The sequence below is a fragment of the Dermacentor silvarum genome, chromosome 4 (assembly GCF_013339745.2).
Source record: "Dermacentor silvarum isolate Dsil-2018 chromosome 4, BIME_Dsil_1.4, whole genome shotgun sequence".
Lineage (NCBI taxonomy): Eukaryota > Metazoa > Arthropoda > Arachnida > Ixodida > Ixodidae > Dermacentor > Dermacentor silvarum.
This window is the reverse complement of record NC_051157.2, coordinates 228,557,774-228,584,368: the sequence shown is the minus strand read 5'-3', so window position 1 is coordinate 228,584,368 and position 26,595 is coordinate 228,557,774. Positions and strand designations below refer to the sequence as shown.

The 26,595-nt window shown below is 47.2% G+C and overlaps 1 protein-coding gene across 1 annotated transcript in view; it reads right to left on the bottom strand.

Moving 5' to 3' along the window:
- Positions 1–26,595, bottom strand: part of LOC119451030 (synembryn-A) — a 251,017-nt gene that overhangs the window by 80,285 nt on the left and 144,137 nt on the right. The window contains exons 7-9 of the mRNA XM_037714460.2: positions 21,750–21,859; positions 13,890–14,065; positions 11,495–11,589 (exon numbers count right to left, since the gene is read on the bottom strand). Of these exons, the coding sequence (XP_037570388.1) occupies positions 11,495–11,589; positions 13,890–14,065; positions 21,750–21,859 (381 nt within the window). The remainder of the gene's footprint in view (positions 1–11,494; positions 11,590–13,889; positions 14,066–21,749; positions 21,860–26,595) is intronic.

Sequence of the window (26,595 nt, the reverse complement as noted above, 5' to 3'; positions counted from 1 at the left end):
CGTCAAAGATGCACTGTGATGCTGTGCATCACGGAAGATGGCTGAAAACTTTCGCTGTATGTCGTGTTTAAAAGAAAGACTCTACCAATAAAGAAAAGTTCCCTCAGGGAATCATCGTACGTGCCCAGGAAAAAGGTTGGATGTGAGAGGAACTTGTCGTAGACTGGATCAAGACCATATGGGCAAACAGACCTGGAGGCCTGTTACAACGGAAAGCCCTCCTTGTTCTGGACAGTTTCAGGGGCCACTTGACTGACCGCGTCAAGGACCGACTCGCCACGACTCGCACGGACTTGGCCGTTATTCCTGGAGGGCTATTGAGTGTGCTGCAGCCGCTTGACGTCTGCATTAACCGTCCTTTCCAAACGGAATTTCGCCGATGCTACTCGGAATGGATGGCTGGAGGCCATCATCAGAAGGCCCCTACGTCCCGGCTGAAGCGGGCATCACTCCAACAAGTGTGTGCGTGGATTTTGAGTGCGTGGCGTGCCGTGTCATTGGAAACAGTTGCGAAAAGGTTCAAGTTGACTGGAATTTCGAACAGCATGGACGGTACTGATGATGATCGTCTCTGGGGGGATGCAGACGACAAGGCAAGCTCTTCCGAGGGCAAGGACAGCGATAGCGACATGGAATCGTAATAAAAACATTCCTGGCATGTCATTTGTGACTCTCTTGCACACTTCTACTGCTGCGGAAACAGTATAGACCTTTGGCGAGCTGTCGTCGGCCTCATTCGTGTAAGGGCCGCACCAAGCAAAAATTTCGAAAAAAAAGTGCGGCCCTTACACGAGTATATACGGTAATGTCCTGCACGGTTTAAAATGGAAGACTTGTCTTTGCTATCTCGACGACATCATAGTATTTTCCACCACGTTCCTAAACCTTTCACGCAGTTTACTTTTACCATACAGCAGCTTGGCACATTTTATCGCTGCTTTTATTTGCTTAACGCTTTGGTCTGGGGCAGTTACACGCCAGCTAGCGAGACCAAATTTGTTATCCACAAAAATAACAGCACAACTTTCTTGTAAACCAATGAATGCTTTATTAAAGAAAACGAAGTAAAAACAACTGTATGCCCCAAAATATAGCTAAGACTTAAACTGTCACGAGGGACGTAATCTAGGCAAATGATTTGGGCCTACATGGAAACCAACTCCACCTACAGCAGTTTGGCACGTTTCCTCGCTGCCTTTACTTCAAGACTGCTCCCCGCCACTGCTCCAAGAACCATGCCTATAAGAATGCATTTTTGTGCAACGTATGCGTGTATGCATACGCGTGACTAAATAGAAATTAGAGCAGCTTGCAAAAGTGGCACAAAGCTAAAGAAACAGCGAAGCTGATCGGCACCTAGCTGGTCCTGGCCTTATACGCGTTATGCTTTTCCGGAATTTATTGATTATTGATCGATTACCTTTTGATTGGCTATCACAAGGTATTGGCCACGTATTTGGGCTAGGCTAATCACTACCAAGTCATCCCCAGCATTTTCCGGTATTTATTGATTATTGATCGATTACTGATTAGCTATTGATAGGCTATCGCAAGGTATTGGCAATGTATTTGAGCTAGGCTAAGCACTACCAAGTCATCTCCAGCATTTCCCGGAATTTATTGATTATTGATCGATTATTGATTAGCTATTGATTGGCTATCGCAAGGTATTGACCACGTATTTGGGCTAGACTAAGTACTACCAAGTCAACCTTAGCAATTGCCGGAATTTATTGTTTATTGATCGATTATTGATTAGCTATCACAAGGTGACTATCGCCGTCGTCGTCGCCGTGAGGTTCCGTATAAAGTCCAAGGGCACTATATTGACGCCGCGTGCCGTATGCGCGACTGAAAGCGCACGGCGGACATGCGCTATCACGGAGAGCGAACGCACGGCGGAAAGCAAACGCGACCTTCATTGCGCGAAAGGCCGTGGGGGTATGAGAGGGAGGGAGGCGGGGCGACGCTGGGCTGCGGCACCAAATGCTTATCTTGCAACCGGGCGCAAGGGGAACTGGCCACTCAATCTCCCTCACAAAAGCAAGAAAGCGGGAAGGCAGCGTGGGAGGGAGGGGGGGGGGGCAGCTTCTACTCTGCCAACAACTGCGTTTGTACTTTGCCCGGCTGTGGCGGTCGCCCGCACTGCCTCTTAAAAGCGATCTCCACACGGCTTTGACCTTTGTATGCGCTGTGCATTCGCCGCTCAGTTTCTGTTGAAGCAATAGACCGCACGAACCTTCGCTCACTGCGGCAGCTGCGCTTGCTGCCAGGGTTTTGACAGTCGTCTGTGGTCATTGAGTGTGATCTATCCATGTTTGCTTGTGCGCGCTGACACCACGCTTGTTAATTCAGTTAGTAAGCGAATGTGTCCAAGTTTATGCAACCGATTAAACTTCTATCCCTACTCCGAATAGCTCTCTACTAATTTGCTATCGCAATTGTTGCTTCGCCTTTCGGGTGAAACTGTGACATTTTTTTGCGAACACTACGCGGGGAAGCAAAAAGCTTACTTAAACAGCTCCGCTGTTAAAAATTTAATGATGCGTGCACTCAGTTCCTGAAAGAGCAAGGGGCACCCAACATGAGTCAGCGTATTCTCTAACAGCTCTTCTAAGATGGCCCAGAACAGGTCACCAAACATCTCTCTTTGTTTGCGTTTTTTTCCCCCCCGGTTGGTTCGAAAGATAGGAGGGAAGGTTCGGGAACACTTTCGGCACTGCACCCTCGGCAAGTGTCCACTTGTCTCATGGCACCTCAACCGTCTGTCCATTGATAATATGCACAAACACTTTAAGGTGTCCTGCTCATGAAAGTGTAAATCACACACCATGAATTTCACAGAGAGTTCCCGGTCGGCAGGAGGAATCGCTCTGTTCAAAGCTGAGCGAAGTGCCGCATTGCTGGGAGCACACAAGTGGCGCGCCGAACTGTCGACATCGTTCGATAGCTGCTTGTTGCAGTCAGGAATGCAGCACGTCGGCATCGTCTACTAATATCCTTAACTAACACGGCGAAGGCTACACTTTCACGTATGAGATGCTTCCTGAAATCCACCGTCAACAACCAACCACAAAATACACCAACGCTGCACCGCGTGTTTTGTCCGGCCAGTTCGCGTAGCCGGCTAGTGGGGAAGTGAAGCTGGGTGCGATGGCCGCTCCATGAGGCGCAGGCTGGCGGCAGTTCCGCGCAACGCCGCCGAGTTTTACAACTGAAGCTAGTCCAGTAACGTTGTCATCACCCTTGTCCGTCTCAACGCTCGACTGGCTGAAACCTCATCACCAATCCATCCTTGTTTCCCACCAATGTGCTCGACCCATACTGCCGAACTATTCTCGACCGCATGCAAGGTTCTGCTTGACCTCCGAACGCCCGACTCCATCAACAACTTAAACAGTTCAAGCTTCATGATGGGGCTTTGCATCGCTATATTTATCACGTCGATGGCAACAAATGGGTACCCATCATACACCAACGTTGCTAGATAACCTCTTTCAGTTTGCAAACTCCGGCGCCGCGAATGTCACCATTCTCTGTACCGCTGAGCGGGGGCGCGCTCGTCGCCGTTTGACCGGTTTGACGGAGATAACGAAGGTGTCAGCCGGTGTCGGCGGTGCCTACAGCTTCTTGGCCGCCACGCTGGCGTAGTCAATGCAGGCGTGGTGTTGTGCCGGGTGTTTTTTTAGATGCGAAGCAGCTTATGGTCGGGGCTCTGTCACCCCCTCCCTCCCTCCGCCGTGCAGCGTCCACACCCGCACCCTCCTCCTCCCCTTGTCTCATCTCCTCTCCTCTCGGCATTCCTCCTCTGCTTTCCGACGCTCCTCTCCTCTCCGGATTCTGCAACGAATGACAACACCTGCGGCTCCGCGCGCGATAATGCGAAGCAGCTTAGGTTAAAGGCTCAACGGTAGGTGCTGCATACTCCGCTGGGGGGCGCCACAACGCGCAGAACTGTTGTCGACGCCGTTGGCGTTTTATTCGCGTTCACACCGAACGCGCGTGGCGTTGGTGACTTGCCAGTGCCTCTGGGGGCGGCTCGGAGGTTTTCGACGAGATCAGCCATTAATCGTCGAGCAGCGTCGGGAGCCGCGATGAGTGCCACGGACAGCGCCAGCGTCAACGCCAGTGTCAGCACCATGGTCGACCCCATGGCTGCTTCGCATACTACTCAGGGTTCCCCTACGGGAAGATGGTGTAATTTTTTTTATATGCGAAGCAATTCTTGCGGAACATTTGCTACTTTGACAGTATCTATCTATCTATCTATCTATCTATCTATCTATCTATCTATCTATCTATCTAGCCGCCTACGTCTTGGGTGCTCTCATGGTCGTACCATTAACTTGATATTTACCAAAATTGGCATACTATGATAAGAATGTATGATGAACATATATGATAGGCCATGACATCAATATCATGACATGTGTGTTCTGTAGGTCATGAAAGAGCTCCATATGTATTGGTGCTCTCATGACCGTTTCGTTAACTTGGTAGGTACCAAAATTGGTATAGTGTGACAACAGTGTATGCCGATCACAAATGATAGGTCATGACATGAATGTCATGACATGCGTGTCATGTAGGTCATGAAACAGCCGCCTAAAATCACAACGACACAGCAAAAAAAACATTAACACTCAAAAATCACTGAAATGGGTTCTGACGTGGGACTAAGGAAAGGAGACACTAAAGGATGATAGTAGAAGTCACAGTCATGAGCATGACACAGCAAAAATGATAATGACTCAGCAAAAAAAGATTAACACCCAAAAACCACCGAAATGGATTCGGACATGGGTACTAAGTGAAGGAAACACTAAAGGATGATGGTAGAAGGTATAGTCATGACCATGACTCGGCAAAAATGGCAATGACTCAGCGAAACTTTAACACTCAAAAACCACTCAAATGGGTTCTGACGTGGGTACTAAGGAAAGGAAACACTAAAGGATGATGGCAGAAGCCAGAGTCATGACCATGACTCAGAAAAAATGACAGACTCAGCGAAAAGAATAACACTTAAAAACCACTGCAATGGGTTCTGACGTGGGTACTAAGGAAACACTAGAGAATGATGGTAGAAGCTAGAGTCATGACTATGACTCAGTGAAAAAAAGAATAACACTCAAAAACCGCTGAAATGGGTTCTGACGTGAGTACTTAGGGAAGGAAATAATAAAGGATGGTGGTAGAAGCCAGAGTCAAGACCATAACGTAGCAAAAGTGACAATGACTCAGCGAAAAGAACACTAAAAAACCACTGAAATTGGTTCTGACGTAGGTACTAAGGGAAGGAAGCCCTAAAGGATGGTGGTAGGAGCCAGAGTCAAGACCATGACTCAGCAAAAATGACAATAACTCAGCTCAAAAAATTATCTCTCAAAAACCAATTGAATGGGTTCGGATGTGGTAGTAAGTGAAGGAAAAGACTAAAGAATAATGGTTGCAGTCATAGTCATGACTAAGGCTTTCGCCTTAAGGTCTCTTCGGCGTTGCTAAAGGGACTGTTGAGGGCTCATGACATGAATGTCATGACATGAGTGTCACGAAACAGTCGTCTTGGGGCTGTCATGGTCGTTTCATTAACATGGTAGGCTCCCTGCACATTGCTTTGCATAACATCGATTCCAACACAGCATGGGCTTTTCTTTTTGTTGCCTTCAACAAATCTAGTAACTTTGCGTTCAACTTTGTTGCGTAGTGATCGCAATCCCTGCGAGTCCCAGCGAGATCTATCGACGCAGCTCGTGCGGCGCGTGCTCCCGCTGCAACTTGTGACAAGAACGCACTTTTTCTCCCGATATTTTAACCATCGATTAGAAAGCAAGGAAAAGATGGCTGTAGCAAACTAAAAAGCGCGTCTTTTGTAACTTTGGCTTTTGAAATGTGATTCCCAGTTGGTGTTAGTTGCATTGTTCAAAAACTTGACAGTCACTTTAGCATACGCTAAAGAGAATGAATGCGAAAGCGTGCGCACTCACGAGAAATTCATTACATAACTTGACATTCTCATTTGAATGCGTCGTGAGTTTAAAAAATCAAATTAAATTCTGGGAAAACAAGGGGAATACGGGAGATGGCGATTCAAGACAGATGAGTAACACGAGAACAAGGTGAGAGCAGGAGCCAACGTTTCGACAAGTGGACTTGTCTTCTTCAAGGCGACATATGCTCTCCTTGGCACAGTATATATAGGTAGGGTTCTTCTAAAGGGGAGAGAAGGTAAGGCGGGTGGGTGAGGTAACGAGCAAGAGTGTGTTAGCGGCGAGGGTGTAGAATTGAAAACAAACATAATGCACTACTGATAGTCGGTGGAGGAGTTTGAGGCAGCGCCGTGTGTTAGCAGGTTGACGTGTCATGGCAGGTTCCTCTTTTCATGCAAGGGGTCTGGACAAGGGGGGGGGGGGGGGGTCTGCTTGGCTGGAGGTCAGTGAACTATCGTGCCTGACAGGGAGAATAAAAGTAGCGGCGGAAACATGGTGCTCAGGCGCGCAAGAAAAGAATGGTAAAGCGGCGGGGGGGGGGGGGGGGGGGGGGTAGATATATAGATAAAAGGACGAAAGGATTGAGTGAAAGCAATGGGAGGTTGGAATATTATTGACAATCGCATAACAAAAAAATAAAAAAATAAAACCAACTAAGCAACTCAATGAACAATAACTAAGCGCTGTTGCCTATGCTTTTCAATTTAGCATAGCAAATAGATTCTACAGCTCCCTTTGAAACGTTCATGCTTATTGGTTGCAATGTATTGAACTTATGAATGAGGTACGATCCTCTATATTTTCTGTCTTGCGCAGAACAAGAATTTGACTGTAGTATGTAGAGTTTAAGTTCATCAAAGTTATGACCTGGTTGGTTCAAATGCTCAGCGACGGCTTTGGGAAGCTTTTTAGTTGTGTCCACGCGATGTCCGTTTAACCTGATGTTCATTGATTGTCCCGTTTCGCCGATATATTGCTTCTTACAGAAGGAACACTCAAACATATAAATTAAATCGGAGCTAGTGCAAGTAAAGCTAGTTTTCACTTCATGTGTGTAGCTATTTGCGGTGCTGTTAATTTTAAGGTCACCTTGAAGGTGCCTACAGGTTTTGCACCTGGGGAGAGAACATGCTTTTATTACGGGGGAATGATGTTGGCTGACGTTCGCATGCACTAACATGTCTTTGAAGTTTCTGTTGCGGCGATAGGTAACCCTTGGTACATCTGGGAATGCTTTTCTCAGACGCTCGTTACTTGATAATATTGGGGTAGGATGTTGTTTATGTTTGGGAGGGCGTTAGAATATTTTGTTATAAAGGCTGGTGGTCTATCAGATTTTGGTATAGGTTGTTTCTGAGCTAATGCCAACTGCCTCTCTAATCTTCACGCGACGTCATAAGCCTGGTCGAGAGGAATTTGTGGATCGTTTCGTTTCGCTAGCGTTGCTTTAAGGTCACTTAGGTGGTGGATATAATCGTTGTCGTCGCTACAGATTCTTCTTATTCGTTTCGCTTGCCCGACAAAAATTCCTCACTTGCAATGTCGCGGGTGATGACTGGTGTAGTCTAAATACTGCTGACTATCCATAGGCTTCTGGTAAAGTGTTGTTCTCAGTTTTCCATTTTCTACGTAGACCGTCGTGTCGAGGAAGTTCATCTGTCTAGGAGAGTGGTGAGCAGTAAACTTAATACTCGGGTGAAAGCGGTTGAAATGGCTAATTAGATCGGTTAGCGCGTTTGTGCCGTGTTCCCATATTATGAATATGTCGTCAATGTAACGCAAGTAGGTGTGGGGTTTTAGAGGGTATTTAGATAGTGACTCGTTGGGTGTGTTGTTATGTGATACTATAGGCCTACCTGGGATTTCTGCTGTAAATATTTCTTCTACGGGAACCTTATGTATTTTAGGAAGGAGATAAAAACGGCCGGCTTCTTTGTTATTGGGCATCATGAAGCGATATTCAGACAGGGTCATTAGTTCCTGGGACAGCAGCTGCACTATTGTACTTTGGACAAGGTTGCTGTAAACCGAAGTTGGGTTAGAGTCGAGTTTTCTGTAATGGGCGTGGTTGCTCAGTTGTTTGAAGGCTTCATTTTTTTACTTTTCTATCGGCCAGATTACGATACTGCCGCCTTTGTCTGCTGGTTTTATTACAATATCCTTTCTTTCCGCAAGTTCTTTAAGAATTTTGTGTTCAGCAGTGGACAAAGCGGTGGGCTCCTAGCTCCCGCACTAGGGACATGTAAGCTCAATGATTTTCTGCTGGACATTGGACACCAACACGAAAACGCCGATCTCATCTACCATGCTGAAATACACCAGGACCCAGACATTCTTCTCGCCCGGGACGGACTGCACCCCAATTTTTATGGCATCAAAGTAATTGCTAACAACATCAAGTACGGGCTCAGGAACTTATTTAAACCGACGCAGCCAACAACACCAGTAAAACATCCGTCCCAGTTAGCTACAACACAGAAACACACGCCTGGAACCGTCAACACCAGCTCGCACGCACGCTCCACCGAAGCTAGAACCCAAGAAGCATCTACACAAACGGTGGACACAGAACCACTACCACCTGAACAACATCCGCTCACACGGAAGCCCACAACCACCCGCGAAGCCTTCACGCAAATAGCTACATACACTAATAAGCAGACAGATACACAGACAGACATTGGTGCAGTCGTCGACAAACCAACAAAGAGTAAAAAGACACCACCTAAAGATGCCTCTCCCCGGAGGTCTGCCCGAGCCAAACAGAAATGACTATCACGCACTACGGATAGCACACACAACAACAAATCTCGTTCTTTTCTCCAATCGCGCAAACTCGCAGCCAAACAGACAAATTACAGATTTCACCTAAAAACCTACGCTAGCTGCATAAAACAGGAAAATCCCAAAAGGTCTTAGAATTAAGGTTAGATGTGCCCTTGGCTCTTTACCTTCCAGGCTATTATTGAAGTGGAATACTGTTCTAGGCAGTGGCACGCTGTCTAAACCTGCTACGAACTTCTTGCAGATGCTGCCTGATCAACTGTTTCGGAGCCGTAACTGCTGCGCAGCCTCAGAAGACCTACAGGAGATCGCTCGTCTACGTCAATGACATCATTGCCGCTGCGACGGAAGTGCCGAGGAAGCCAAGGCATAAAAAGGCGTCCCCACAAACTTGCCGTCATTCTGGTAGTGGCAGCGGAGAGGTATGCACGCTGTCTAAACCTGCTACGAACTTCTTGCAGGTTGGTTGTTTATATTTGCTGTTTTATGTAGCAAAACACTCATGTTGGCCTACTCCGCCGCTGCTGCTGCCATGCTGGTTCTTTCATGTTGAAGTGCTCTTAGCCGTTGCCCCTCCCAAGATTTAGTTTTTCTGTGTACAGATAGCTGTGCTCTTAAATTGCCATGAGCGAATTCGGCGATGAAACGTGTGCGAAATGCACGGAAGATATATCAACTGATTCTCGGCACATGACGTGCTGTGCACGTTCGGGCCTTTTCCATTTGGGCTCTTGCTCTGGAGTCTCAGAGAAATCTTTTAAGTCGAAAGGCGAAGATTACAAGAAATCTTGGAAGTGCCCACAATGCCGAAAGGCCGAGTCAAATGCATCATGTCTCAAGGGTGCTGATGATACTTCTGTCGCTGCCCTGCTTCTCGAGATGAATAGAAAGCTTGACGAGCTACTACTACTGAAAAAGACGGTTCACGACCTGGAAGCATCATTAAAACTCAATTCTGACAAATACAATGTCGTGCTCGCTGATGTAGTTAGGCATGATGGCGAGATTAAATGTCTTGCCGACAAGGTATCTGTAACGTGTCGTAGTTGGAGTAATAAGACTGATTACGACAGATTGTGTCGGGAACGCACACAGGTTTATTTCTGCTACATCGCAGCCATCTTAGAAGCTCCCCTGCTGTCTACCAGGGTTGCCTTCCTACATTCTAAGAAGTGCTATGCTTGGACACTACATCATCCCCTCAGGGAAGGAAAATTCAGTTTTGTTCAAACACATAGTGGAAAAAGAAAAATGCACTTTTGTTCACACATAGCCTTTCAGGCGCTCAGGTCGTTGCCTGGTTCGTTGAGGGTAACGCTGTGAGGCGGTCTTGGTAGTTGCTGGTGGAGCTTCACTAGGAGTAGCTGTGCTGTGGCTTGGAAGGTCACTGTTACTTGGCACAGCTGCATCGTCCAGATCTGGCATGTCGGTCTGGTCCTCGTGTCGTTCCATTTGAACTGAGTTCGCGTCTTTGAACAAGCTCGAGTTGCGACAAATCGACAGTCCATCTCTGGACGCTGTGATTTTGGAGCCAGCGACTTTGGTGACTGTATTGGTAGGGGTCATAGTAAGACGAGAACTTGTTTGACCTGTCTTGTTTGCAGAGGACTTGTCCAACTTGCAGCTGGTTGTGACTGGTGTGTCTCTGAGAGTCGACGTACTGCTTGTTGTATGCTTTTCTTTGGGTGTCATTCTGTCTCGCCTCAGAGTGAGCTGAGTTCTGAGTATCAGCAGCAAGTGTCGGTAGAAGATTCCTCATGGGTCTCCCAAATAGAAGTTCAAACGGAGACTTTCCTGTGGAACCATGGGGTGTGGACCTGTAAGCCAGCAGGAACGACTGAAGCTCATTGGTCCAATTCAAGTGGCTGACATGACTTGCGACTATTGACTTCTTGAGGGTGCGCATGAATCGCTGACGTCACGAGGCGGCCGCGTTTCGGCTGCTAGCTGCGGAGCGTGGCTCAATGACTTCTCTCCGGGACCAGCGCACGGTACGTACATGCTTTCCTCTCGTCTGCCGACACCTTTGTGACTAGGACTGGAGCTCGCACACGGTGCCTTTGCCCGTGCGGGGAGCGCGTACTTTGTGCTGATCCTTTTTCCCGACGCTAAGCCGGCGAGCGGTGCCATTAGTGCTTGCGCGAGGTCGTACCCCGCCGAGCCGCACTTGCCGAAAGCCTAAGCCGAAGGATATTGCCCGTGCTCTCGTGAGTTGACCCATTGGTTATCGCCAGAGCAAGTAGCATAGCCGCCGGGACATTTCCTAGCGGCGTGTCCCAGCTTGAGCCTGTGCTCTCGCCGCGACGTGCTATAGGCGCCTGTTATTGTATTTTCGCCCTGGTGCGAGACCCGTTTGGCTCCCCGCCGCGCGGGCGTTTGTGCAGTGCTGGTGCCAATGGTTTCAGTAAACGGTTTCCGTCAACTCAGGGCTTTACAGTGTTTTTGCGTGCGTTGCTCGGCAGCCCCTTGCGGCCTCTGAGCTCGCGCGCGAGCGGTGCTGGAGGCGATGGCTGACGCGGCCCTGTGGCTCGCTAAGCTCGAACCCGCGGTGGTTGGTCTCCTGTGAGACACCAAGAACCCACAACAGAAATTTACAAAATAAACAATAGGCCACCATGGCGCACCAAGAGCCTAAAGTATAACAACTCTACCAAATCTTTCTTTCCAATCACAGAAGGGCATGTGATCAGCATAGAAAAGGAGCGATGCTGGTCACTCACCCATGCAGTTGGTCCTTGGCCTCGACATCAGCAACGTCGCAGAGAAGCAGGTCATGCAGGAGGCCTACCAAGCGTTCAAAATGGACCTCATCCTCCTGCGTGCACCACAATGTCAGTTCTCTTTTCTAGCATTTTCACTGGCTAAATTGGTCACAGATAAGATAATATTGAAGCAATCTTGGAAAACTTGCAGGGTTCATTAATGGATAACTTTCTTATTATAAGCCTTTGAGCAGCGCCTAAGCAGATGCAAGCACCTGGAAGTTAACGGATATAACCCAGCACATCGCCTCCGAGATTTTCGAGCCCCCTGCAGGCAGGCACCACCTAATCTCGGAGGTCATGCGAAGCAGCCACATGTAATCTGGCATGCGTCACTTACGGTAGTGCCATACTCGACACTAGGTGCACATAGAACATGACACTGTTTTTCAGATACTGTCAACTGAATTTGCAATTCATGGAATGCATAGAACCCCTGTGCAACAAGCAACATTCACTATTATACCATTCCATTTTCTTTCCTTCCACCCTTTTAACACGAAAGCCAGTTGAACAAGTCAATACATTTCCAGATATTTACAGTTATTTCCCAGATAGGAACACTCTTTTGTGGTATGAGCTAGCGACGACAAACTCGCACATCACCTGCCACCTTTGATACAAAAAGCTTTGAATATTTCATTTTTAAAAGGCGCTTAAAACAAAAACAAGTGGGAGGAAAGCAGGACACGTGCCGATTACAAAGGAGCATTTACTGCAAAACACGGTACGTACATAAGCAACCTACAGCGACAATGCACCACACGACCTCTCGCATGGCGAAAAAAAACAACAAGAAGCTAGCAGCTCAAGTTCACTATCTAGTAGTACTGCACAAATTATCTTCGCTTTGGCTATAAAAAGCTTGAGCTGTTTCCCTTGCCCTATAGTCACGGTTACGCCAAATTGCTCGCATCTGGTAACTTTGAGATACACTTGCCCTCTTTGCAATGTAAAGCAAGAGCGCTCTCAGACAACTAGTGCCACCTTATGGGTTATAAAGGAACTATTTCTTAAGTTTCACTTTTCTGTTTCTTTTTCCCACGTCCAGGTATATTAAAGCACCTTCGGAGTAGGTATGTGGCCGGCATCATGAATGCTCGTAGTTCCCAAGAGGGATGATGTTGCGCACTGCTCATCGGCGAAAACGTCGATTTTCTAGCATAAGAAACAACTTCGGTTTGTAAGAATTCAACACGAATCTTCACTTTCTTCTCTGTACCATTTCGTTGTGGCCGTGTGCTGACCTAAAGATATATCGTATGTTCTAAACATCGGTGTTCTTATCTGCAAGGTGTCAATGTCCTTCTGGCGGACTTGCTTCTTGGCAGCCACGCAGAGAGTCGATTCTTGCGCTGGAAGACGGCCGTGATATTGTGCTACAGCTAGTCACTTAGCCTTATGTTTTCTTAAGTATCTCAAGAAATTACGTACCGTATTTTCCGGTGTATAAGTCGTGTTTTTCCCCCCAAATTTTTCGTCGGTGCATCTAACAGACTGACATACATTTATTTATTTTTTTCAAAACGCTGCCGTCATAATCGAATTGGCCACGCAAAGCGCACTGGGTTGACTGCCTGTTGCTACAGGTTGTGTGCACGCTATAGATGTACCAGGTTCTTCTCGTGATCGAGTTGTTGAGCGCTGTGTGAGAAGGACGGAGTCGACCAACCCCGAAGTCATCGAATCTGCAAATCGCTTTCAAGAGACGGCGCGTGCCAATGCGCAAACTACACAGTTGCTACCAGAAAACAAGCCGCCCCTTCTCCCTCTGTGCTGCCTTCCAGCTTTCCTCCTTTGTGCGTGATTCAGCTCACTGTCGCACGCTTTCACTCGCACATACAGCATACGGCACGTGGGGACAATGTCGTTACCCTTGGATGGAACATTGTGGCGACCACGACGACAGAAATGCGCCTGGAGTGTCCATGGCACCCATTCGCTTGCGCATGACCCGCGTTCACGGAGTGAAACGTCACTGTAATCTTTTTAAATCGCTTACCGAACGAACAGGTGCGTCTTTATACACCGGTGCAACTTTTATACATTTTTTTTTTTCCGGGAAGACAGCCCTTTTGAGGAGGATGCGACTTATAGAAACGTGCAACTTATAGCCCAGAAAAATACGGTAATTCGGTTCCCATTGGGTGTCGTTTTACAAAAATTCCTTTGGGAATACATTCCTTGGAAGGCTTATTTCGGTGTTTCGGGGCCCCTTCAATGGTGCTTTCCTGTTGAGACAATTCCAGGCATGGGTTAGAGGGGTGATTGAAATGAAAACAATGTTCTTTTATGGGTGCTATTCTCGTGCTGCCCTCAAGGCACCCTTGGAGAGAATAGATGCAACACCTGCCTCTTCCACGTGGAACTTGTCGAGGCTGCAGGTCAGGTTGTAGAGCACCTTGAGCACTTCGGCTGCCAGCGAAGCCTCCTCGGTGCTCAGCACGGGGGCCACCACTGTTGGCCCCCCCCCGACAGGATCACCACCGTGGCGCCCTCGACGACTGAGGCGCATGCACCGCTTGGGTCCTGCACCGAGTCGATTAACACTGCTTTAGTGTACAGCAACCTGTCAGTGCCTGCTGGTGCTTCTGCTTGGGGGGAATTAACGGCGTCGCCCAACCAAGCACTGCACCTATCGTGTTTGGCTTTGACTTGTGCGCACACTACGCCACATGCAGAGCACACCGTGCACTCGACCATAAAGAACGTGCATTGTAGACTAACTGTAGAAGGTGTCATGTATTTACTTGGATAATAATCACACCCACACTCCTCAAAATTAGGATATTTTCCCCCACCCACAACTTTGCTCCTGTGCAGTCCCACAAATGAACAATTGTGCCACAGTTTCCCAGTTGACTCACTCCAGCTGATGCCAGAGAAAAATGGGTCTTAAAGCGCGACAGCCAATCAAAATGACGCATAGACCATAGTGCAGCTAGAAGTGAGTGAACTGGTAAACTATACATGAATCCAACAGCACACTCATCTTACTGCAGGAAACAAAGAGCTTTAAGCTTCCATTTCTTTTTCACCTACAATGATGGTGTATGGCCAAACGTTAATGTTGCACCTGGAACACCCCTTATAAGTGATATTGCGATCAATGAACAAGGGGTTTTAAATTTTCTCTGTCCTCTGTCCAGCAGAGAGGCAAGCCACCCACCATAGAGGCCAACATGGGAAAGCAACAGGACTGTGTTCTGTGTGCGCCAGTTCTACAGCTCTGCTATAACACAATATGTACAATCAAGGGTGGTTACAAACACACAAGGTTAACCCTTGCCGCCTGGAAATTTGGAAGTGAGGAGAAGCGAACGGAAGACAGGAGAGATGTAAAGGTAAAAGAAAAAGGGTTGGGGAGGAGGGACAGGAAAAGGCGACTTCCTCCGGATGGGTCAGTCCAGGGTGGCTGTCTGCGTGAAGCGGAGGCCAAAAAGTTGTGCTGCCTCTGCCAAGGTGCCATTAAGGTCCATACACCTGGCATTGGCTCAAACCCCAGGATCCTCTTTTTCCCGGACAAGGCTAAGCCGTGCAGGGCTACACGCGGGAGGGTCCGTGGTGTTGCAACACACCAAATGCCTACAACACTACTGCTGGAATTCCGGTGATGGTGGCAATGCGAAAAGTGCATCTGAGCATCGCACTTCGTCTCGGTGTATCCCAGCGCAAAACCTGCTGTTCGCGTCATCGGCCTCACCAGGATCTATCCTCAAGGCCATGTGACACAAGGAAATGTTACGATTGAATAAGAATTGAATAGTCTCGATTTGAGAATTTCCTAATCGAAGTTGTCGAACCTTATTTGTGCAGACGATTGGGTTCCTAAACAAACAAGCGGAGGAGGTCACTTATGCACAACCGTTACCAGTCATTGAGTAAGCATGTGTCATCTCAGCCAGCCTATGAATTTAGACAAGTTTATTATTTGACCAACCGTATCATGTCTGGATTCTATCAAAATGATGCGCGGCACTGTAGTATCTTTTTTTTTTCTCTCTTTTAATGAGCACTATAGGCTCTACTAAATGCATTTGGTATATCTTGTGCCTTTTTTTTTTATTACTTTCAATGTCAACGTGCACCACATGTAGCCGAATTGTATCATGGTGTACATGTATTGAATAATGTAAACAAGCTATCTGTTGCTGAACAGGTCTTGCAAAAGTTCTCATTTCACATTTTTTAGAAATTGGAAATACTCTATATTCTATTTGACATTCAATGTTTTTCTTGTTCTTTTTTTCTAGGTATACCCATACTCTCAATTCGATTAGAAAATTTTGGTATTGAAACACCCCTGTCAATGTCAATTGTTTAGCCCGTACTCAGTACCGATGAAATAGACACTGAAGGACACATCAAGGAACCACACTGCATGTCACATTCTCTTGCGACAACACTGACCACGATGTGTATGGCCGTACAAGATTGATGTCTATGCAAGAGACATTGATCTCTCGTGTGCAGGAGAGACCATTTCTTCCACCTCCTGACAAAGCCTGCGCATGTGCCATGCAAGACAAGTGCAGCATTTTGCCAAAAAGGCAGGTAAAGTTTAGTGTGATGAACTGGTTCAGTGTTGCAAACTGGTTTGCAAACTGTTATCAATTTTTATTTATTCGAATGGAGCTCAACAGGAATGACATCGGAGTGCACTGAACCCGAACCACACCCATATTTTTCTTTTTTTTTTTCCAGTTCGACACCCTGGTACCAATATGGTTTTACACAGATGACCGCGCAATGTATATAATATGACAGCTACTCCTTCCGATCAAATAGACCTAAGTTTAAATCTCCAGAAAATGAAAAATTGTTAGTGGCAGTGGTGCTGTGATTGGCAGTGGCAGATTGATTTAAATGTGTCAAAGTCAGTTGTGATGAAAGTAAGGAGGAAGAAACATATCCTAAACATAATTGAAGTACCTAAAGATAATGAACTGAAGTTCTTGTACTTGACATTAAAGGCGCAATCCAATCATCTTTGTTGGGAGTATAGTCCTAGGTCTGGGAAACCTTTGTTGGGTTATGGATCGGCACACTGAAAGGTGGTAAAGCAGGGTATAGTTTGCGTTCTGCTGTCGAGAGGTCACGTTGTCGCACCTTGCTTGATACTGGGTTCCTCAAGTAGGAAGGTCAGCGGGATACCCAGAGCATGTTATGATGAGAGCGTCTGAGAAAGTCTTAACACCGACTAAAGAATGGGGTAAAGGATCAAGTTCTGAACGCCTGAAGCGGCAGCGGTTAGTTGTTGTAGTGTATGTGCATCGTGTGCCGTAACGCTTAAAGAGCGTTGGCGCCCAATACGAGGTCGGTGTTGTGTTTTCTGCACCAGGCAAGTTATCTAGCATCTGCCCACGTGTTCGAGGCAAGGTTGAGGGTACTCTTAGAAAAATAACCTGCAATGTCAACCCCAAGTCACAGCCAGTGGAATATAAAACAGGTATTGTATATAACCTGACCCTATTGTCATGAGTAAGAGCCCTGCGGCCAAAGAAAAGAAGAAAATTACGAAGTGAACGGAGCGTTCCGAACGGCGCGAGCGCGCGAGGCGCGTGACCCGAGGTATGGTCGAGGCAGAAGCAAAGCTGAGCGAGCATTATCGACGTGGCTCCGGGCCAGGAAGGTCGCATCACCAGCTACGCTCTGGCGACGGGAGACTTGGGGGTCTGGCTGCAGCCTCTCACGGCAGGACCGGGCACCCCAGGGCACCCCACTCTTCCACGGCAGACCGGCACGTTCGATGATTCCCCGGAACGCCACGTCGGCACTCGGGAATGGAGCTAGACGGAAGCGGCGGCCGAGCACGTCGCTAGGCCTAACCCGTCGTGCCTCCCTGCCACGTCAGCAACAGCGACCGGGTCAAACAGGCTTCAAGGACGAGCGAGCGGACGGACCGACCTCTATGCAGCAATGTTTATGCTACAGTCGGCAAGTACATCGACGTTGATAATTTAACAAATCTCCGGCCGGGAGGATACGCGCATCGACACGAACTTTGTAAGAACGGCTCTTTCTTGTATCGTCACAACAGTAGGCCAGTGATGCCAGACTTTTGAGTAGAAAACGCCCAGAACTATCGTGGACAGGAATTTAGGGCATCTTTATGAATTTATTAGGGCATGTTTATGAATTTATTAGGTTGTATATTTTCTAATCTTTATTTGTTCAGTGCATTCTAGTTTGAATGATTCTTTAGTTTGAGTTTGGTTTGTTTTGAGCTTTTGAGTGTGATTAAAAATCTGCTTGCTATGTTGCCATGCATCTTCCAATCTCATTTCTTTTAACACCTGCACGCCCCCGAGATCGGTGACAAAAAAACACATCACAATTGGCGAGCCTGCCAGGATCCGTTCCCGAATTCTATCCAGCCCAGTCACTGATACTCGGGAGTTGCAAAGATAGATTGGGAGGCGATATTGGCTACTATTCACAAGCAGAAGCTCAGCAAGGAGCAGAGCCTCAAATTAATCGAGGAGAAAAGGAAGCGCGTCGAGCCCGCTAGATTAGCAGAACTTGCTGCAGTTAAGAAAGCTTAAGAGGAAAGAAAAAAGTTCCTAGACAAAGAGATAAAGATGCTACAAGAGAAAGCTGAGGCATCGAAAAAGAAAGAGCGTGAGGCTGAGCTTAAGATTGTGAGTAGGCCCACTAGCGTAGTAGAGCAACCTGAAAGCACAGGGACGTTAGAATACACAGGTAGAGTATATAGCGCCCTTTACGACGCAGAGGAGAAGCTCTCGACTACAGTAACCTTGATTAAGAAATACAGTGATATGAGGATGGGCGGCATCCCAATAGAGATTTGCGTAAGCGAGGAGCAGAGGGCGGTAACGAAAGAAGTAGTTTCACCTCGTAACAACATGAGGTTTGTAATGGAAAATGATTCTAAGAATCGCCAGGCATCAGAAGTGAGGAGCCAGTCAAACTCCCAGAGAAATGAGAAAGCTGACAGATACCCGAATCACTCCAGACGCAAGACAACGAGCAAGGGTAGGAAGAACTTGCACAGAACGCATAAGGGTAGGAAGAAGATTAAAAGGAGATGGAGAGGAAAGCAGCGCAAGAAAACGCGGGTGCATGAGATGTGTGTGCCAACGAGAATGTTTAAGAGGCCAGAGTTAAATTAAGCAGAGACATTCCAAGCTGCACGAGAAATGTGCCAGAGTAGGAATGAAAAGGAAACAGGCTGGACGTAGAGAAGCGTGGGAGCTCCGTAAAAGGAGGAAAAAAATAGTGTAGGTACAACTGGTAGGATACAAAGGAATATGATTTAGGAACGACCTCGATCAGTGGTTTGTTTTCACAAATGTATATTTTGAACAAGCTTATTCATGTAGACGGTTTAGGGACAATGAACATTACGAACTATTGAATGCAGTGTATTGTGTGGTGAAAGGTGAAATGTGCGCGAAAATGTGCTGGTGACAAGCGAGCCGCGAGCACAAGTGAAGTGCGCAAGTCTCAGAAGAAGAGTCCAGTAGCAAAATTAAGGACAAGAGGAAGCAGTTTAAAAAAAAAAAATACTCTTGAAGAGGGGGCTATTGTCATGAGTAAGAGCCCTGTGGCCAAAGAAAAGAAGAAAATGACGAAGTAAACGGAGCGTTCCGAACGGCGCGAGCGCGCGAGGCGGGTGACCCGAGGTATGGTCGAGGCAGAAGCAAGGCTGAGCGAGCATTATCGTCGTGGCTCCGGGCCAGGAAGGTCGCATCGCCAGCTACGCTCTGACGACGGGAGACTTGGGGGTCTGGCAGAGTCCGTGACGCGGGCGGTCCACGGTGTGGCCGTCGACCTCGGCAAGTTCGAGTGAGGCTCCTGAACTGGCTGCAGCCTCTCACGGCAGGACCGGGCACCCCAGAGAGGATCCCTCTTCCACGGCAGACCAGCACGTTCGATGATCCCCGGAACGCCACGTCGGCACTCGGGGAAAGGAGCTAGACGGAAGCGGCGGCCGAGCACGTCGCCCGTCGCGCCTCCCTGCCACGTCAGCAACAGCGGCCGGGTCAAACAGGCTTCACGGACGAGCGAGTGGACGGACCGACCTCTATGCAGCAATGTTTATGCGACAGTCGGCAAATAGATCGACGTTGAAGATTTAACAAATCTCCGGCCGGGAGGATACTCGCATCGACGAACTTTGTAAGAATGGCTCTTTCTTGTATCGTCACAACAGTAGGCCAGTGATGCCAGACTTTCGAGTAGAAAACGCCCAGAACTATCGTGGACAGGAATTTAGGGCATGTTTATGAATTTATTAGGTTGTATATTTTCTAGTCTTTATTTGTTCAGCGCATTCTAGTTTGAATGATTCTTTAGTTTGAGTTTGGTTTGTTTTGAGCTTTTGAGTGTGATTAAAAATCTGCTTGCTGTGTTGCCATGCGTCTTCCAATCTCATCTCTTTTAACACCTGCACGCCCCCGAGATCGGTGACACAAAAACACATCACACCTATCGTGTGGACAATGCTAGAAGAAAGAAACATGAAAATAGAAGAAAGAATAATGAACCAACTCACCTTAACCTGCACTACCGTGCATGCACGCGGAACGGTGTGGCATGTGCAAAATTAAGATTTTCTGTTGTTGCGCATGAATTTTTCATCTTTTTTTTTTAATGCTTGCACTGTGATAAGTTTTCCATATATATGGCGCTATGTTTTCAATGAAAATTAGTTATGAGTTCAGCACTTATGTGCGTCTTCCTGTCCTATGCTCCGTGTAAATGTCGCTCATAAACAATTTCCGATCTCGCACAGAAATTGTAGATTGATAATTTTTGCTCCAAGACCAATAAATCGTTGTGGAGCCTTCAGCGAAACTTAATGCAAGTCCTGAAAGTGGGTGCTTTGCTTATAAGCGACTTAGCATGGAAGCTTGAGTGTGTTGGTGATTCGTTCGGAAAAAAAAAGAAGAACACAGCGCACAATAGACAGAACACGCACACAACGACGACAGAGTGACGCTTGTGAGCTCTTTCGTGTCTCTGTCTATTTTGTGCTGTGTTCTTTCCCCCCCCCCCCCCCAATTGCTTTTAGGGCATTAATACAGGGTGTGTTCATATAAGGACAGACTAAACGGGGCCCCAATTATTTTTAGTTTTCAGCGAAATTTTGTATTAGGTGGGAAATGACTGTAGAAAGGAAGCAACCATCGTTTTGCAAAACGTAGCGTAAATTTGTTGAAAAAAAAATTATTGTTTAACTCAAGGTAGAAAAGACAGTTTTAACGACTTACATATTTCACAAATTGGAAGGCCTATCACACTAAAAATATCTCATTTTACCCCGCCGAAATTTTTTAAGTAAATCTACACCACCGCAGGAATTTAAATTTATGTCATCCCCAGTACGTTTTCTAAAAATTGCAAATTTTTGAGCAACTGCCTCTGACTGACCCCGAAATTAGGAGGTTATTGGGCCATTTTAGTTAAGGCGATGAAGCTGAAAAATATTTCTGACAAATCTTCAAGAGGTTTCTCGCAACAAAAAAGTATGCAACTACACCATGTACTTATTTCGTTAAAATTTCCCCGAAATGCAAAAAATAGCAAAAATTATAGTATTTTAGAGACATTTAAAAAAAATCATTATCGCCGATTTTTATTAAAACAAGAGAGATTGATGCCCAGCAGTGAAGCAGCACTCTGCTATACAGAATCACTTAGAATGAGCTGGAAAAGACAAACAGGGTGATCTACCAAAATTTCATAGAGCACAGACAACAATAAAAAATATTGCATGTGAGAAGGTTTGTTTCCAATGAGGTTCCTTCACGAGACCACAGTCGCATCTTTAAAAAGGCAGGATAAAACACCCTTATGAATTGTTGTGCACGCCAGTGCTTTCAGACATGCTGAACTGAAAACTGATGCTTTATTTTCCTAAAAGTGTTACAAACATGTTTCCCACCAGTACAAAGAAAACAGACTGAAAGCACATAGATGTAATCTTTCGCAGCACTTGGTTCCTACAATAGGAATCCTTACTTGAGAAGGACAACAAATCCACACTTGTCACCACACTTTAAACCTTCTTGTGTTTGGATGATTTAACTTTTGCATGCGCTTGATCAAGAATGGGCAGGCAAAGTACAGCACACACTTCCTCAGAGTGTTAGGTAATGCTGCGACTTTCATGTAGGCATGACAATGCATGGGCAGCGCAGCACCTAGGCTCACCAAATATGAGGTGCAAAATGCTTGGGCAACTCACCTGGTGAGCTGTGTGCAGCAGCCGCAGTGCGCTCTTCACTCAACTTGAGAACCAGGTCGAGCGTCTCGCGCAGGTAGATCAGGCCGTGCAGCTCAGTCCGCAACCGAGGCCTGCACCAACCGTGCATGCTGCCAGTAACCACGCTGTGCTCCATGCCAAAGAAGAGCACTGCACTCGAGCAGGCTGCTAGAACAACAAGGTTGCACCAATGCGAGAGAAAAGGCCGTCCTCCACAGCACATTTCCCTCTTCGAGTTCCCCGAGGGGCTGCACACCTGTTGCGACTTTTGAAGACCATCTTTTCATTCAAGTTTTTCATTCAGACAGCACCAATGAAAAGCCACTAAATTTCAAGGAATGTTAACCGATTGTCAAGACAGCTAATGTAAAGATGTGCAATGCGATAATTGTGACAGAACAGTGAGCGTAGCATGTTCACATCAGGTGATAAGAACGAAACACACAAGTGATAGAAAGATGCCTGTATGCTGATCACGCATGGGTACCCTATCGAACGCCTTCAGGAAGATTGGCGAGGTAAGGACGGGTGTGGGGACGATGCGAGGTTATATGAGGAAAAGGCGATTCATATTGTTGAAGTACAGAAAAGTCACTCAGATTGTATGTGTGGTGGATTTAAAGTAAAAAGCTTTCAAGTGCGCTGGGAGGAAGACTAGCACAGATGCACGTCGAAGCCCACTATTAACCCTTTCAGGGTCAATATCGTACATGTACGACCTCCGCGAACACCCTCAAAATGGTCAATGGCGTACATGTACGGTATCGCCTGTACATTTAAAAAGCGCGCCTCTTTCGATCATTTCTTTTGCTTGGCATGTGCTGCCACTCGACGGAAACACGTGGAATTTTTTACTTGCGCCAATGCCTCTCCGTTTTTTTTTTTTTTTTTGCAACGCGCGTCGGCTATCGCTCGCGTATCCGGGCGCACGCGCGCGCCGCGTCGAAGTGCACGATTCTTTTGATTATTTCTTGCGCTTGGTATGTGCTGCCACTTGACGGGAACATGTGGAATTTTTACTTGCGCCACTGCCTTTTTTTTTTTTTTTTTATGGCAACGGCGCGTCAGCTACCGCTCGCGCATCCCGGCGCGCGCGCGCGGCGGCGGCAAGTGTGCTCTTCCACAGAACACCGCTCTTCTTTCTATCATTTCTTTCGCTTGGTATGTGCTGCCACTCGATGGGAAGACGTGAAATTTTTACTTGCGCCAATGGCTCCCCGTTTTTTTTTCTTTTCTTTCCTGTTTTTTTTTTTTTTTTTTTTTTTATGGCAACGGCGCGTCAGCTCTCGCTTTCATATCCGGGCGGGCGCGCGCGGCATTGGCGGCAACGGTTTTCTCCTGCGGCGGATCCCGCTTGTTGCACTAAACTGATGGCTATCTGGTTTCAAATCTCTCAAAGGGTGACCGCTTGTTACTCGATCGTTTATCGCCCACCGCGGTGCAATTACACCTGTTCCCAGGCAGCCGCCTATATACACGAACGATGCTGCCGTTCTTGCAGTTCCTTTTTTGGAGACCACAAAAGCTCTATAGCCCCTTGTTGGCGATAAGACGAAGGCTTCTCACTTGTTTCGGTTTCCGGACGTGCACACAACCATTTTTCAGCGCGCTTATCTTCTTATTCACGAATAGACATTGTGTATTTTAGAACACAAACGATTTTTTCCTCGCTTTACTGTCACTTTAAAAAAATTACGACCATATTTTTTCGAAATAGATTATTTCGAAAAATTTAAATCAGCAATAAAAAAAATCGACCCTGGGGGGTCGCATTTGGCAAAACAATTCGACCCTCAAAGGGTTAACCGACTAAATTCATACATGGCTGTGGATGTTACTGTAGCTAAACCTATTGAAAGCCGTAGTCACCGAAAGCGGCAACGAGAGCGGGAGGAAAGACTGCGGCCAGGGGTGGATTATCTAAGGTCCCTGTATGTTCCAAAGATAGCGCAAACCATTGTTCAAATAGGAAAGGAGAATTTCCTCCCCGCCCTCTACCCCTCTCCTGACTTCTTCGCCGTTTTCCGCTCTCCCATTGGACGAGGCTTGGCACGTGACGAATAACCGGCGCGGCTTTCGTCATCGCGGGAAAATGGCGCCATTAGTGAGCGTAGAAACACCGGGAAACGTGTGCGCTGTGCGTGAGCGTAGCATTTTCGAAGACGCGCTCGGCTGCAGCACGATGCCGACTTGCTGTGCTGTTGGTTGTTCGAATATCATTGCCAAGGGGGGCAAGCTTTTTGCGGTTCCTCGTGGCAAACGAAACCTCAAGCGGCGAGCGATATGGCTCCACCGTATCGGAAGAAAAAATTTGACTGCCACCGAGGGAGGCCATTACTGAGGGGGTTTCTGATCGCTGTTCTCAACCAGTTAGTGATGAACGCGGTTAGGTGGGTGCGTTCGCGAGTTCACCATCAACCAACAACTGAGTAAAACAAAAAAAAGTCCCGGTTTATGCTCTGCGGTGAACAAAAGGGCTCATTTTGGCAATATGAATACCAGCATGACCTCTAATAAAATGAGCATAATGAAAGAGTCGACAATTAAAGAGCAAAATGCAGAAAGCGCGCGCACACACGGGAACCAAGGCATATAACTGAAGGGGGAAGAAAAGCGCGAATGCATTTTCTAACAAAAAAAAAAAAAAAAAAACACGTTGAGGGTATTTAGTACATAAATGTCTCCGCCGTGTTGTGTGTGCATCGTTTGATGTAGTACCTCTGTTTTCGTGAATGCGTCAGGTAAACAGAACACCATTCGATTCCGAGAAACAATCAGCAGTAGTAAAGACTGCTGAGTATTGCGTTTCACTTGTTCTACCTTTCGTTTTCCTTGTCTCAGCGATGAAAATTCTCCTAATAATTGAAGGTACTACATATCTTACGTAGAAATCTCACGTACGAACAGCCTTGTGAAAATGCGCCCAGAACAGTCGCGTTTCAAGCAAGCGCTTCAACGCGCCGCATGCGATACAATATGAAGCGGGCGGTAGCGGCCGCGCACTTCGCTCACTGGGCGAGGGGAAACGGCGCGGAGAGGAGGAGTTTGCGCTAACTTTGAAAAATACAGGGACCTTAGGATTATCGAGGGTTCCCCCCCCTCCCGAGGGCTCCAAAAAATGGCAGGATTGGATCGTAAAAGCCTCTTGCTGGTTTCCCCCGATTGATATCTATTTCAATAATAAATGCTTCGAAAAGGCTGTTCGTTGCGTAATGTGCATAATCCTGAATTCAGATGGCAGTTCTTCAGTCTGAGGTAACACTCGCCCAAAACCATGCATCGCGTAGAGCGACGGAGCTGATGGACAGAGAGAGCAGCCGGACTGGGATTTGAGCAGCTACATGCCAAAAGTTTCGGAAAATGCAATGCGAAGGCACACAGAGAGAGGTTTCTGTTTGAAATCTCATTTATTGCACAGAAGAAAAGAAATTACAGGAAATAATTTGACGCAGAGGTTTCAATGCGATTTTATGCTTGGTATTTACAGTCCTGCAAGGTTGAGGAAGTATCTAGAAAGGGGAAAAAAAGGCAAATGCCCGTATGGGTTTCCATTGTGCTACATTCAGGTGGATGATAATTTTTCCCTTTCATGATATTTCCTCCACCTTGTGGGATTCCGCAGAACTGATTTGCCATATTCTGTGCCCAATTGTCGATTAATTTGTCCTCATGCTGCGGTCTGCTAGCCTCGAAAGAGCCACTGCCCCGGAGAGGCGCTGGTCCCGGGTTCGAATCTCGGACCAGGACGAATTTTTCCTCAACTGCGAAGCGTTCTTTCCGAGAAACCCGTATGGGTTTCCTTTGTAGTTTTGTGCTACATTCGGTTGGATGACAATTTTTCCATTTCACATACAGGTGCAATCAAACTTGAGAGAGGGGAGGCGGTGTTGTGCTGGGTATTAAGAAAAGTCTTACATCATTAGTCGTAAATACTGGTGCCGATATTGAAATTGTCTGGGTTGCCTGCTAACTATTTTCCAAGAAGATATTGCCACGGGGATGAGAGTAGCAAAAAGGGATAGGAAAATTATATTTACAAGATATATACAGAGAGAGATAGCTGCAGGCAAGATGGTAGAACAACAACACGAGCACTACTCAGATCGTCGTCTTCACCGTCTTTCTGGCGCATTCTTCCATGCGCGGCATAGCGCGTAACATAGAACCCCCGCCATCGAGAGCACCGTCTCTGCGCTTAAGGAGCAGTAGGATCGTGCAGGGCAACATAAGGCTTAAGGCGGGAGACGTGCACGTTATCAGTGGCGGACGTGCCAGATAATCGACTGTCCAATGGAGTGATCTCATACGTGATGTGGCGTCAGTGATCTGGCATAGGACCTTGTCAGGCCCGAAGTAGCGGGAAAGAAGCTTTGTGCACAAGCCAACGTGGCGGCAAGAGGTCCAGAGGAGGACCAAAGAGCCCGGAGCGTAATTAACGACTCTGTGATGGCTATCGTAGCGGGCCTTCTGGGACAGCTGGGAGGCGTAAAGACTATCCCTGGCAATCTGGCGAGCTGTTGCAGCCCGAGAAGCTGCATCGCGGGCGTAGTCGGTAACAGGGTGCACAGGTGATGGTAAAAGAGTCTCGAAGGGCAATGTGGGATGGCGGCCAAACAAGAGATAAAAGGGGGAAAAGCCAGTGGTGTAATGGCATGACGAGTTGTAGGCGAATGTCACGTAAGGCAAGGTGCTGTCCCAATCACGGTGGTCTGAGGAAACATACATGGAGAGCATTGTGCTCAGCGTGCGGTTAAGGTGGTCGGTAAGCCCATTGGTTTGCGGATGGTAGGCAGTGGTTAGCTTGTGATGGATGGAACACGAACGAAGA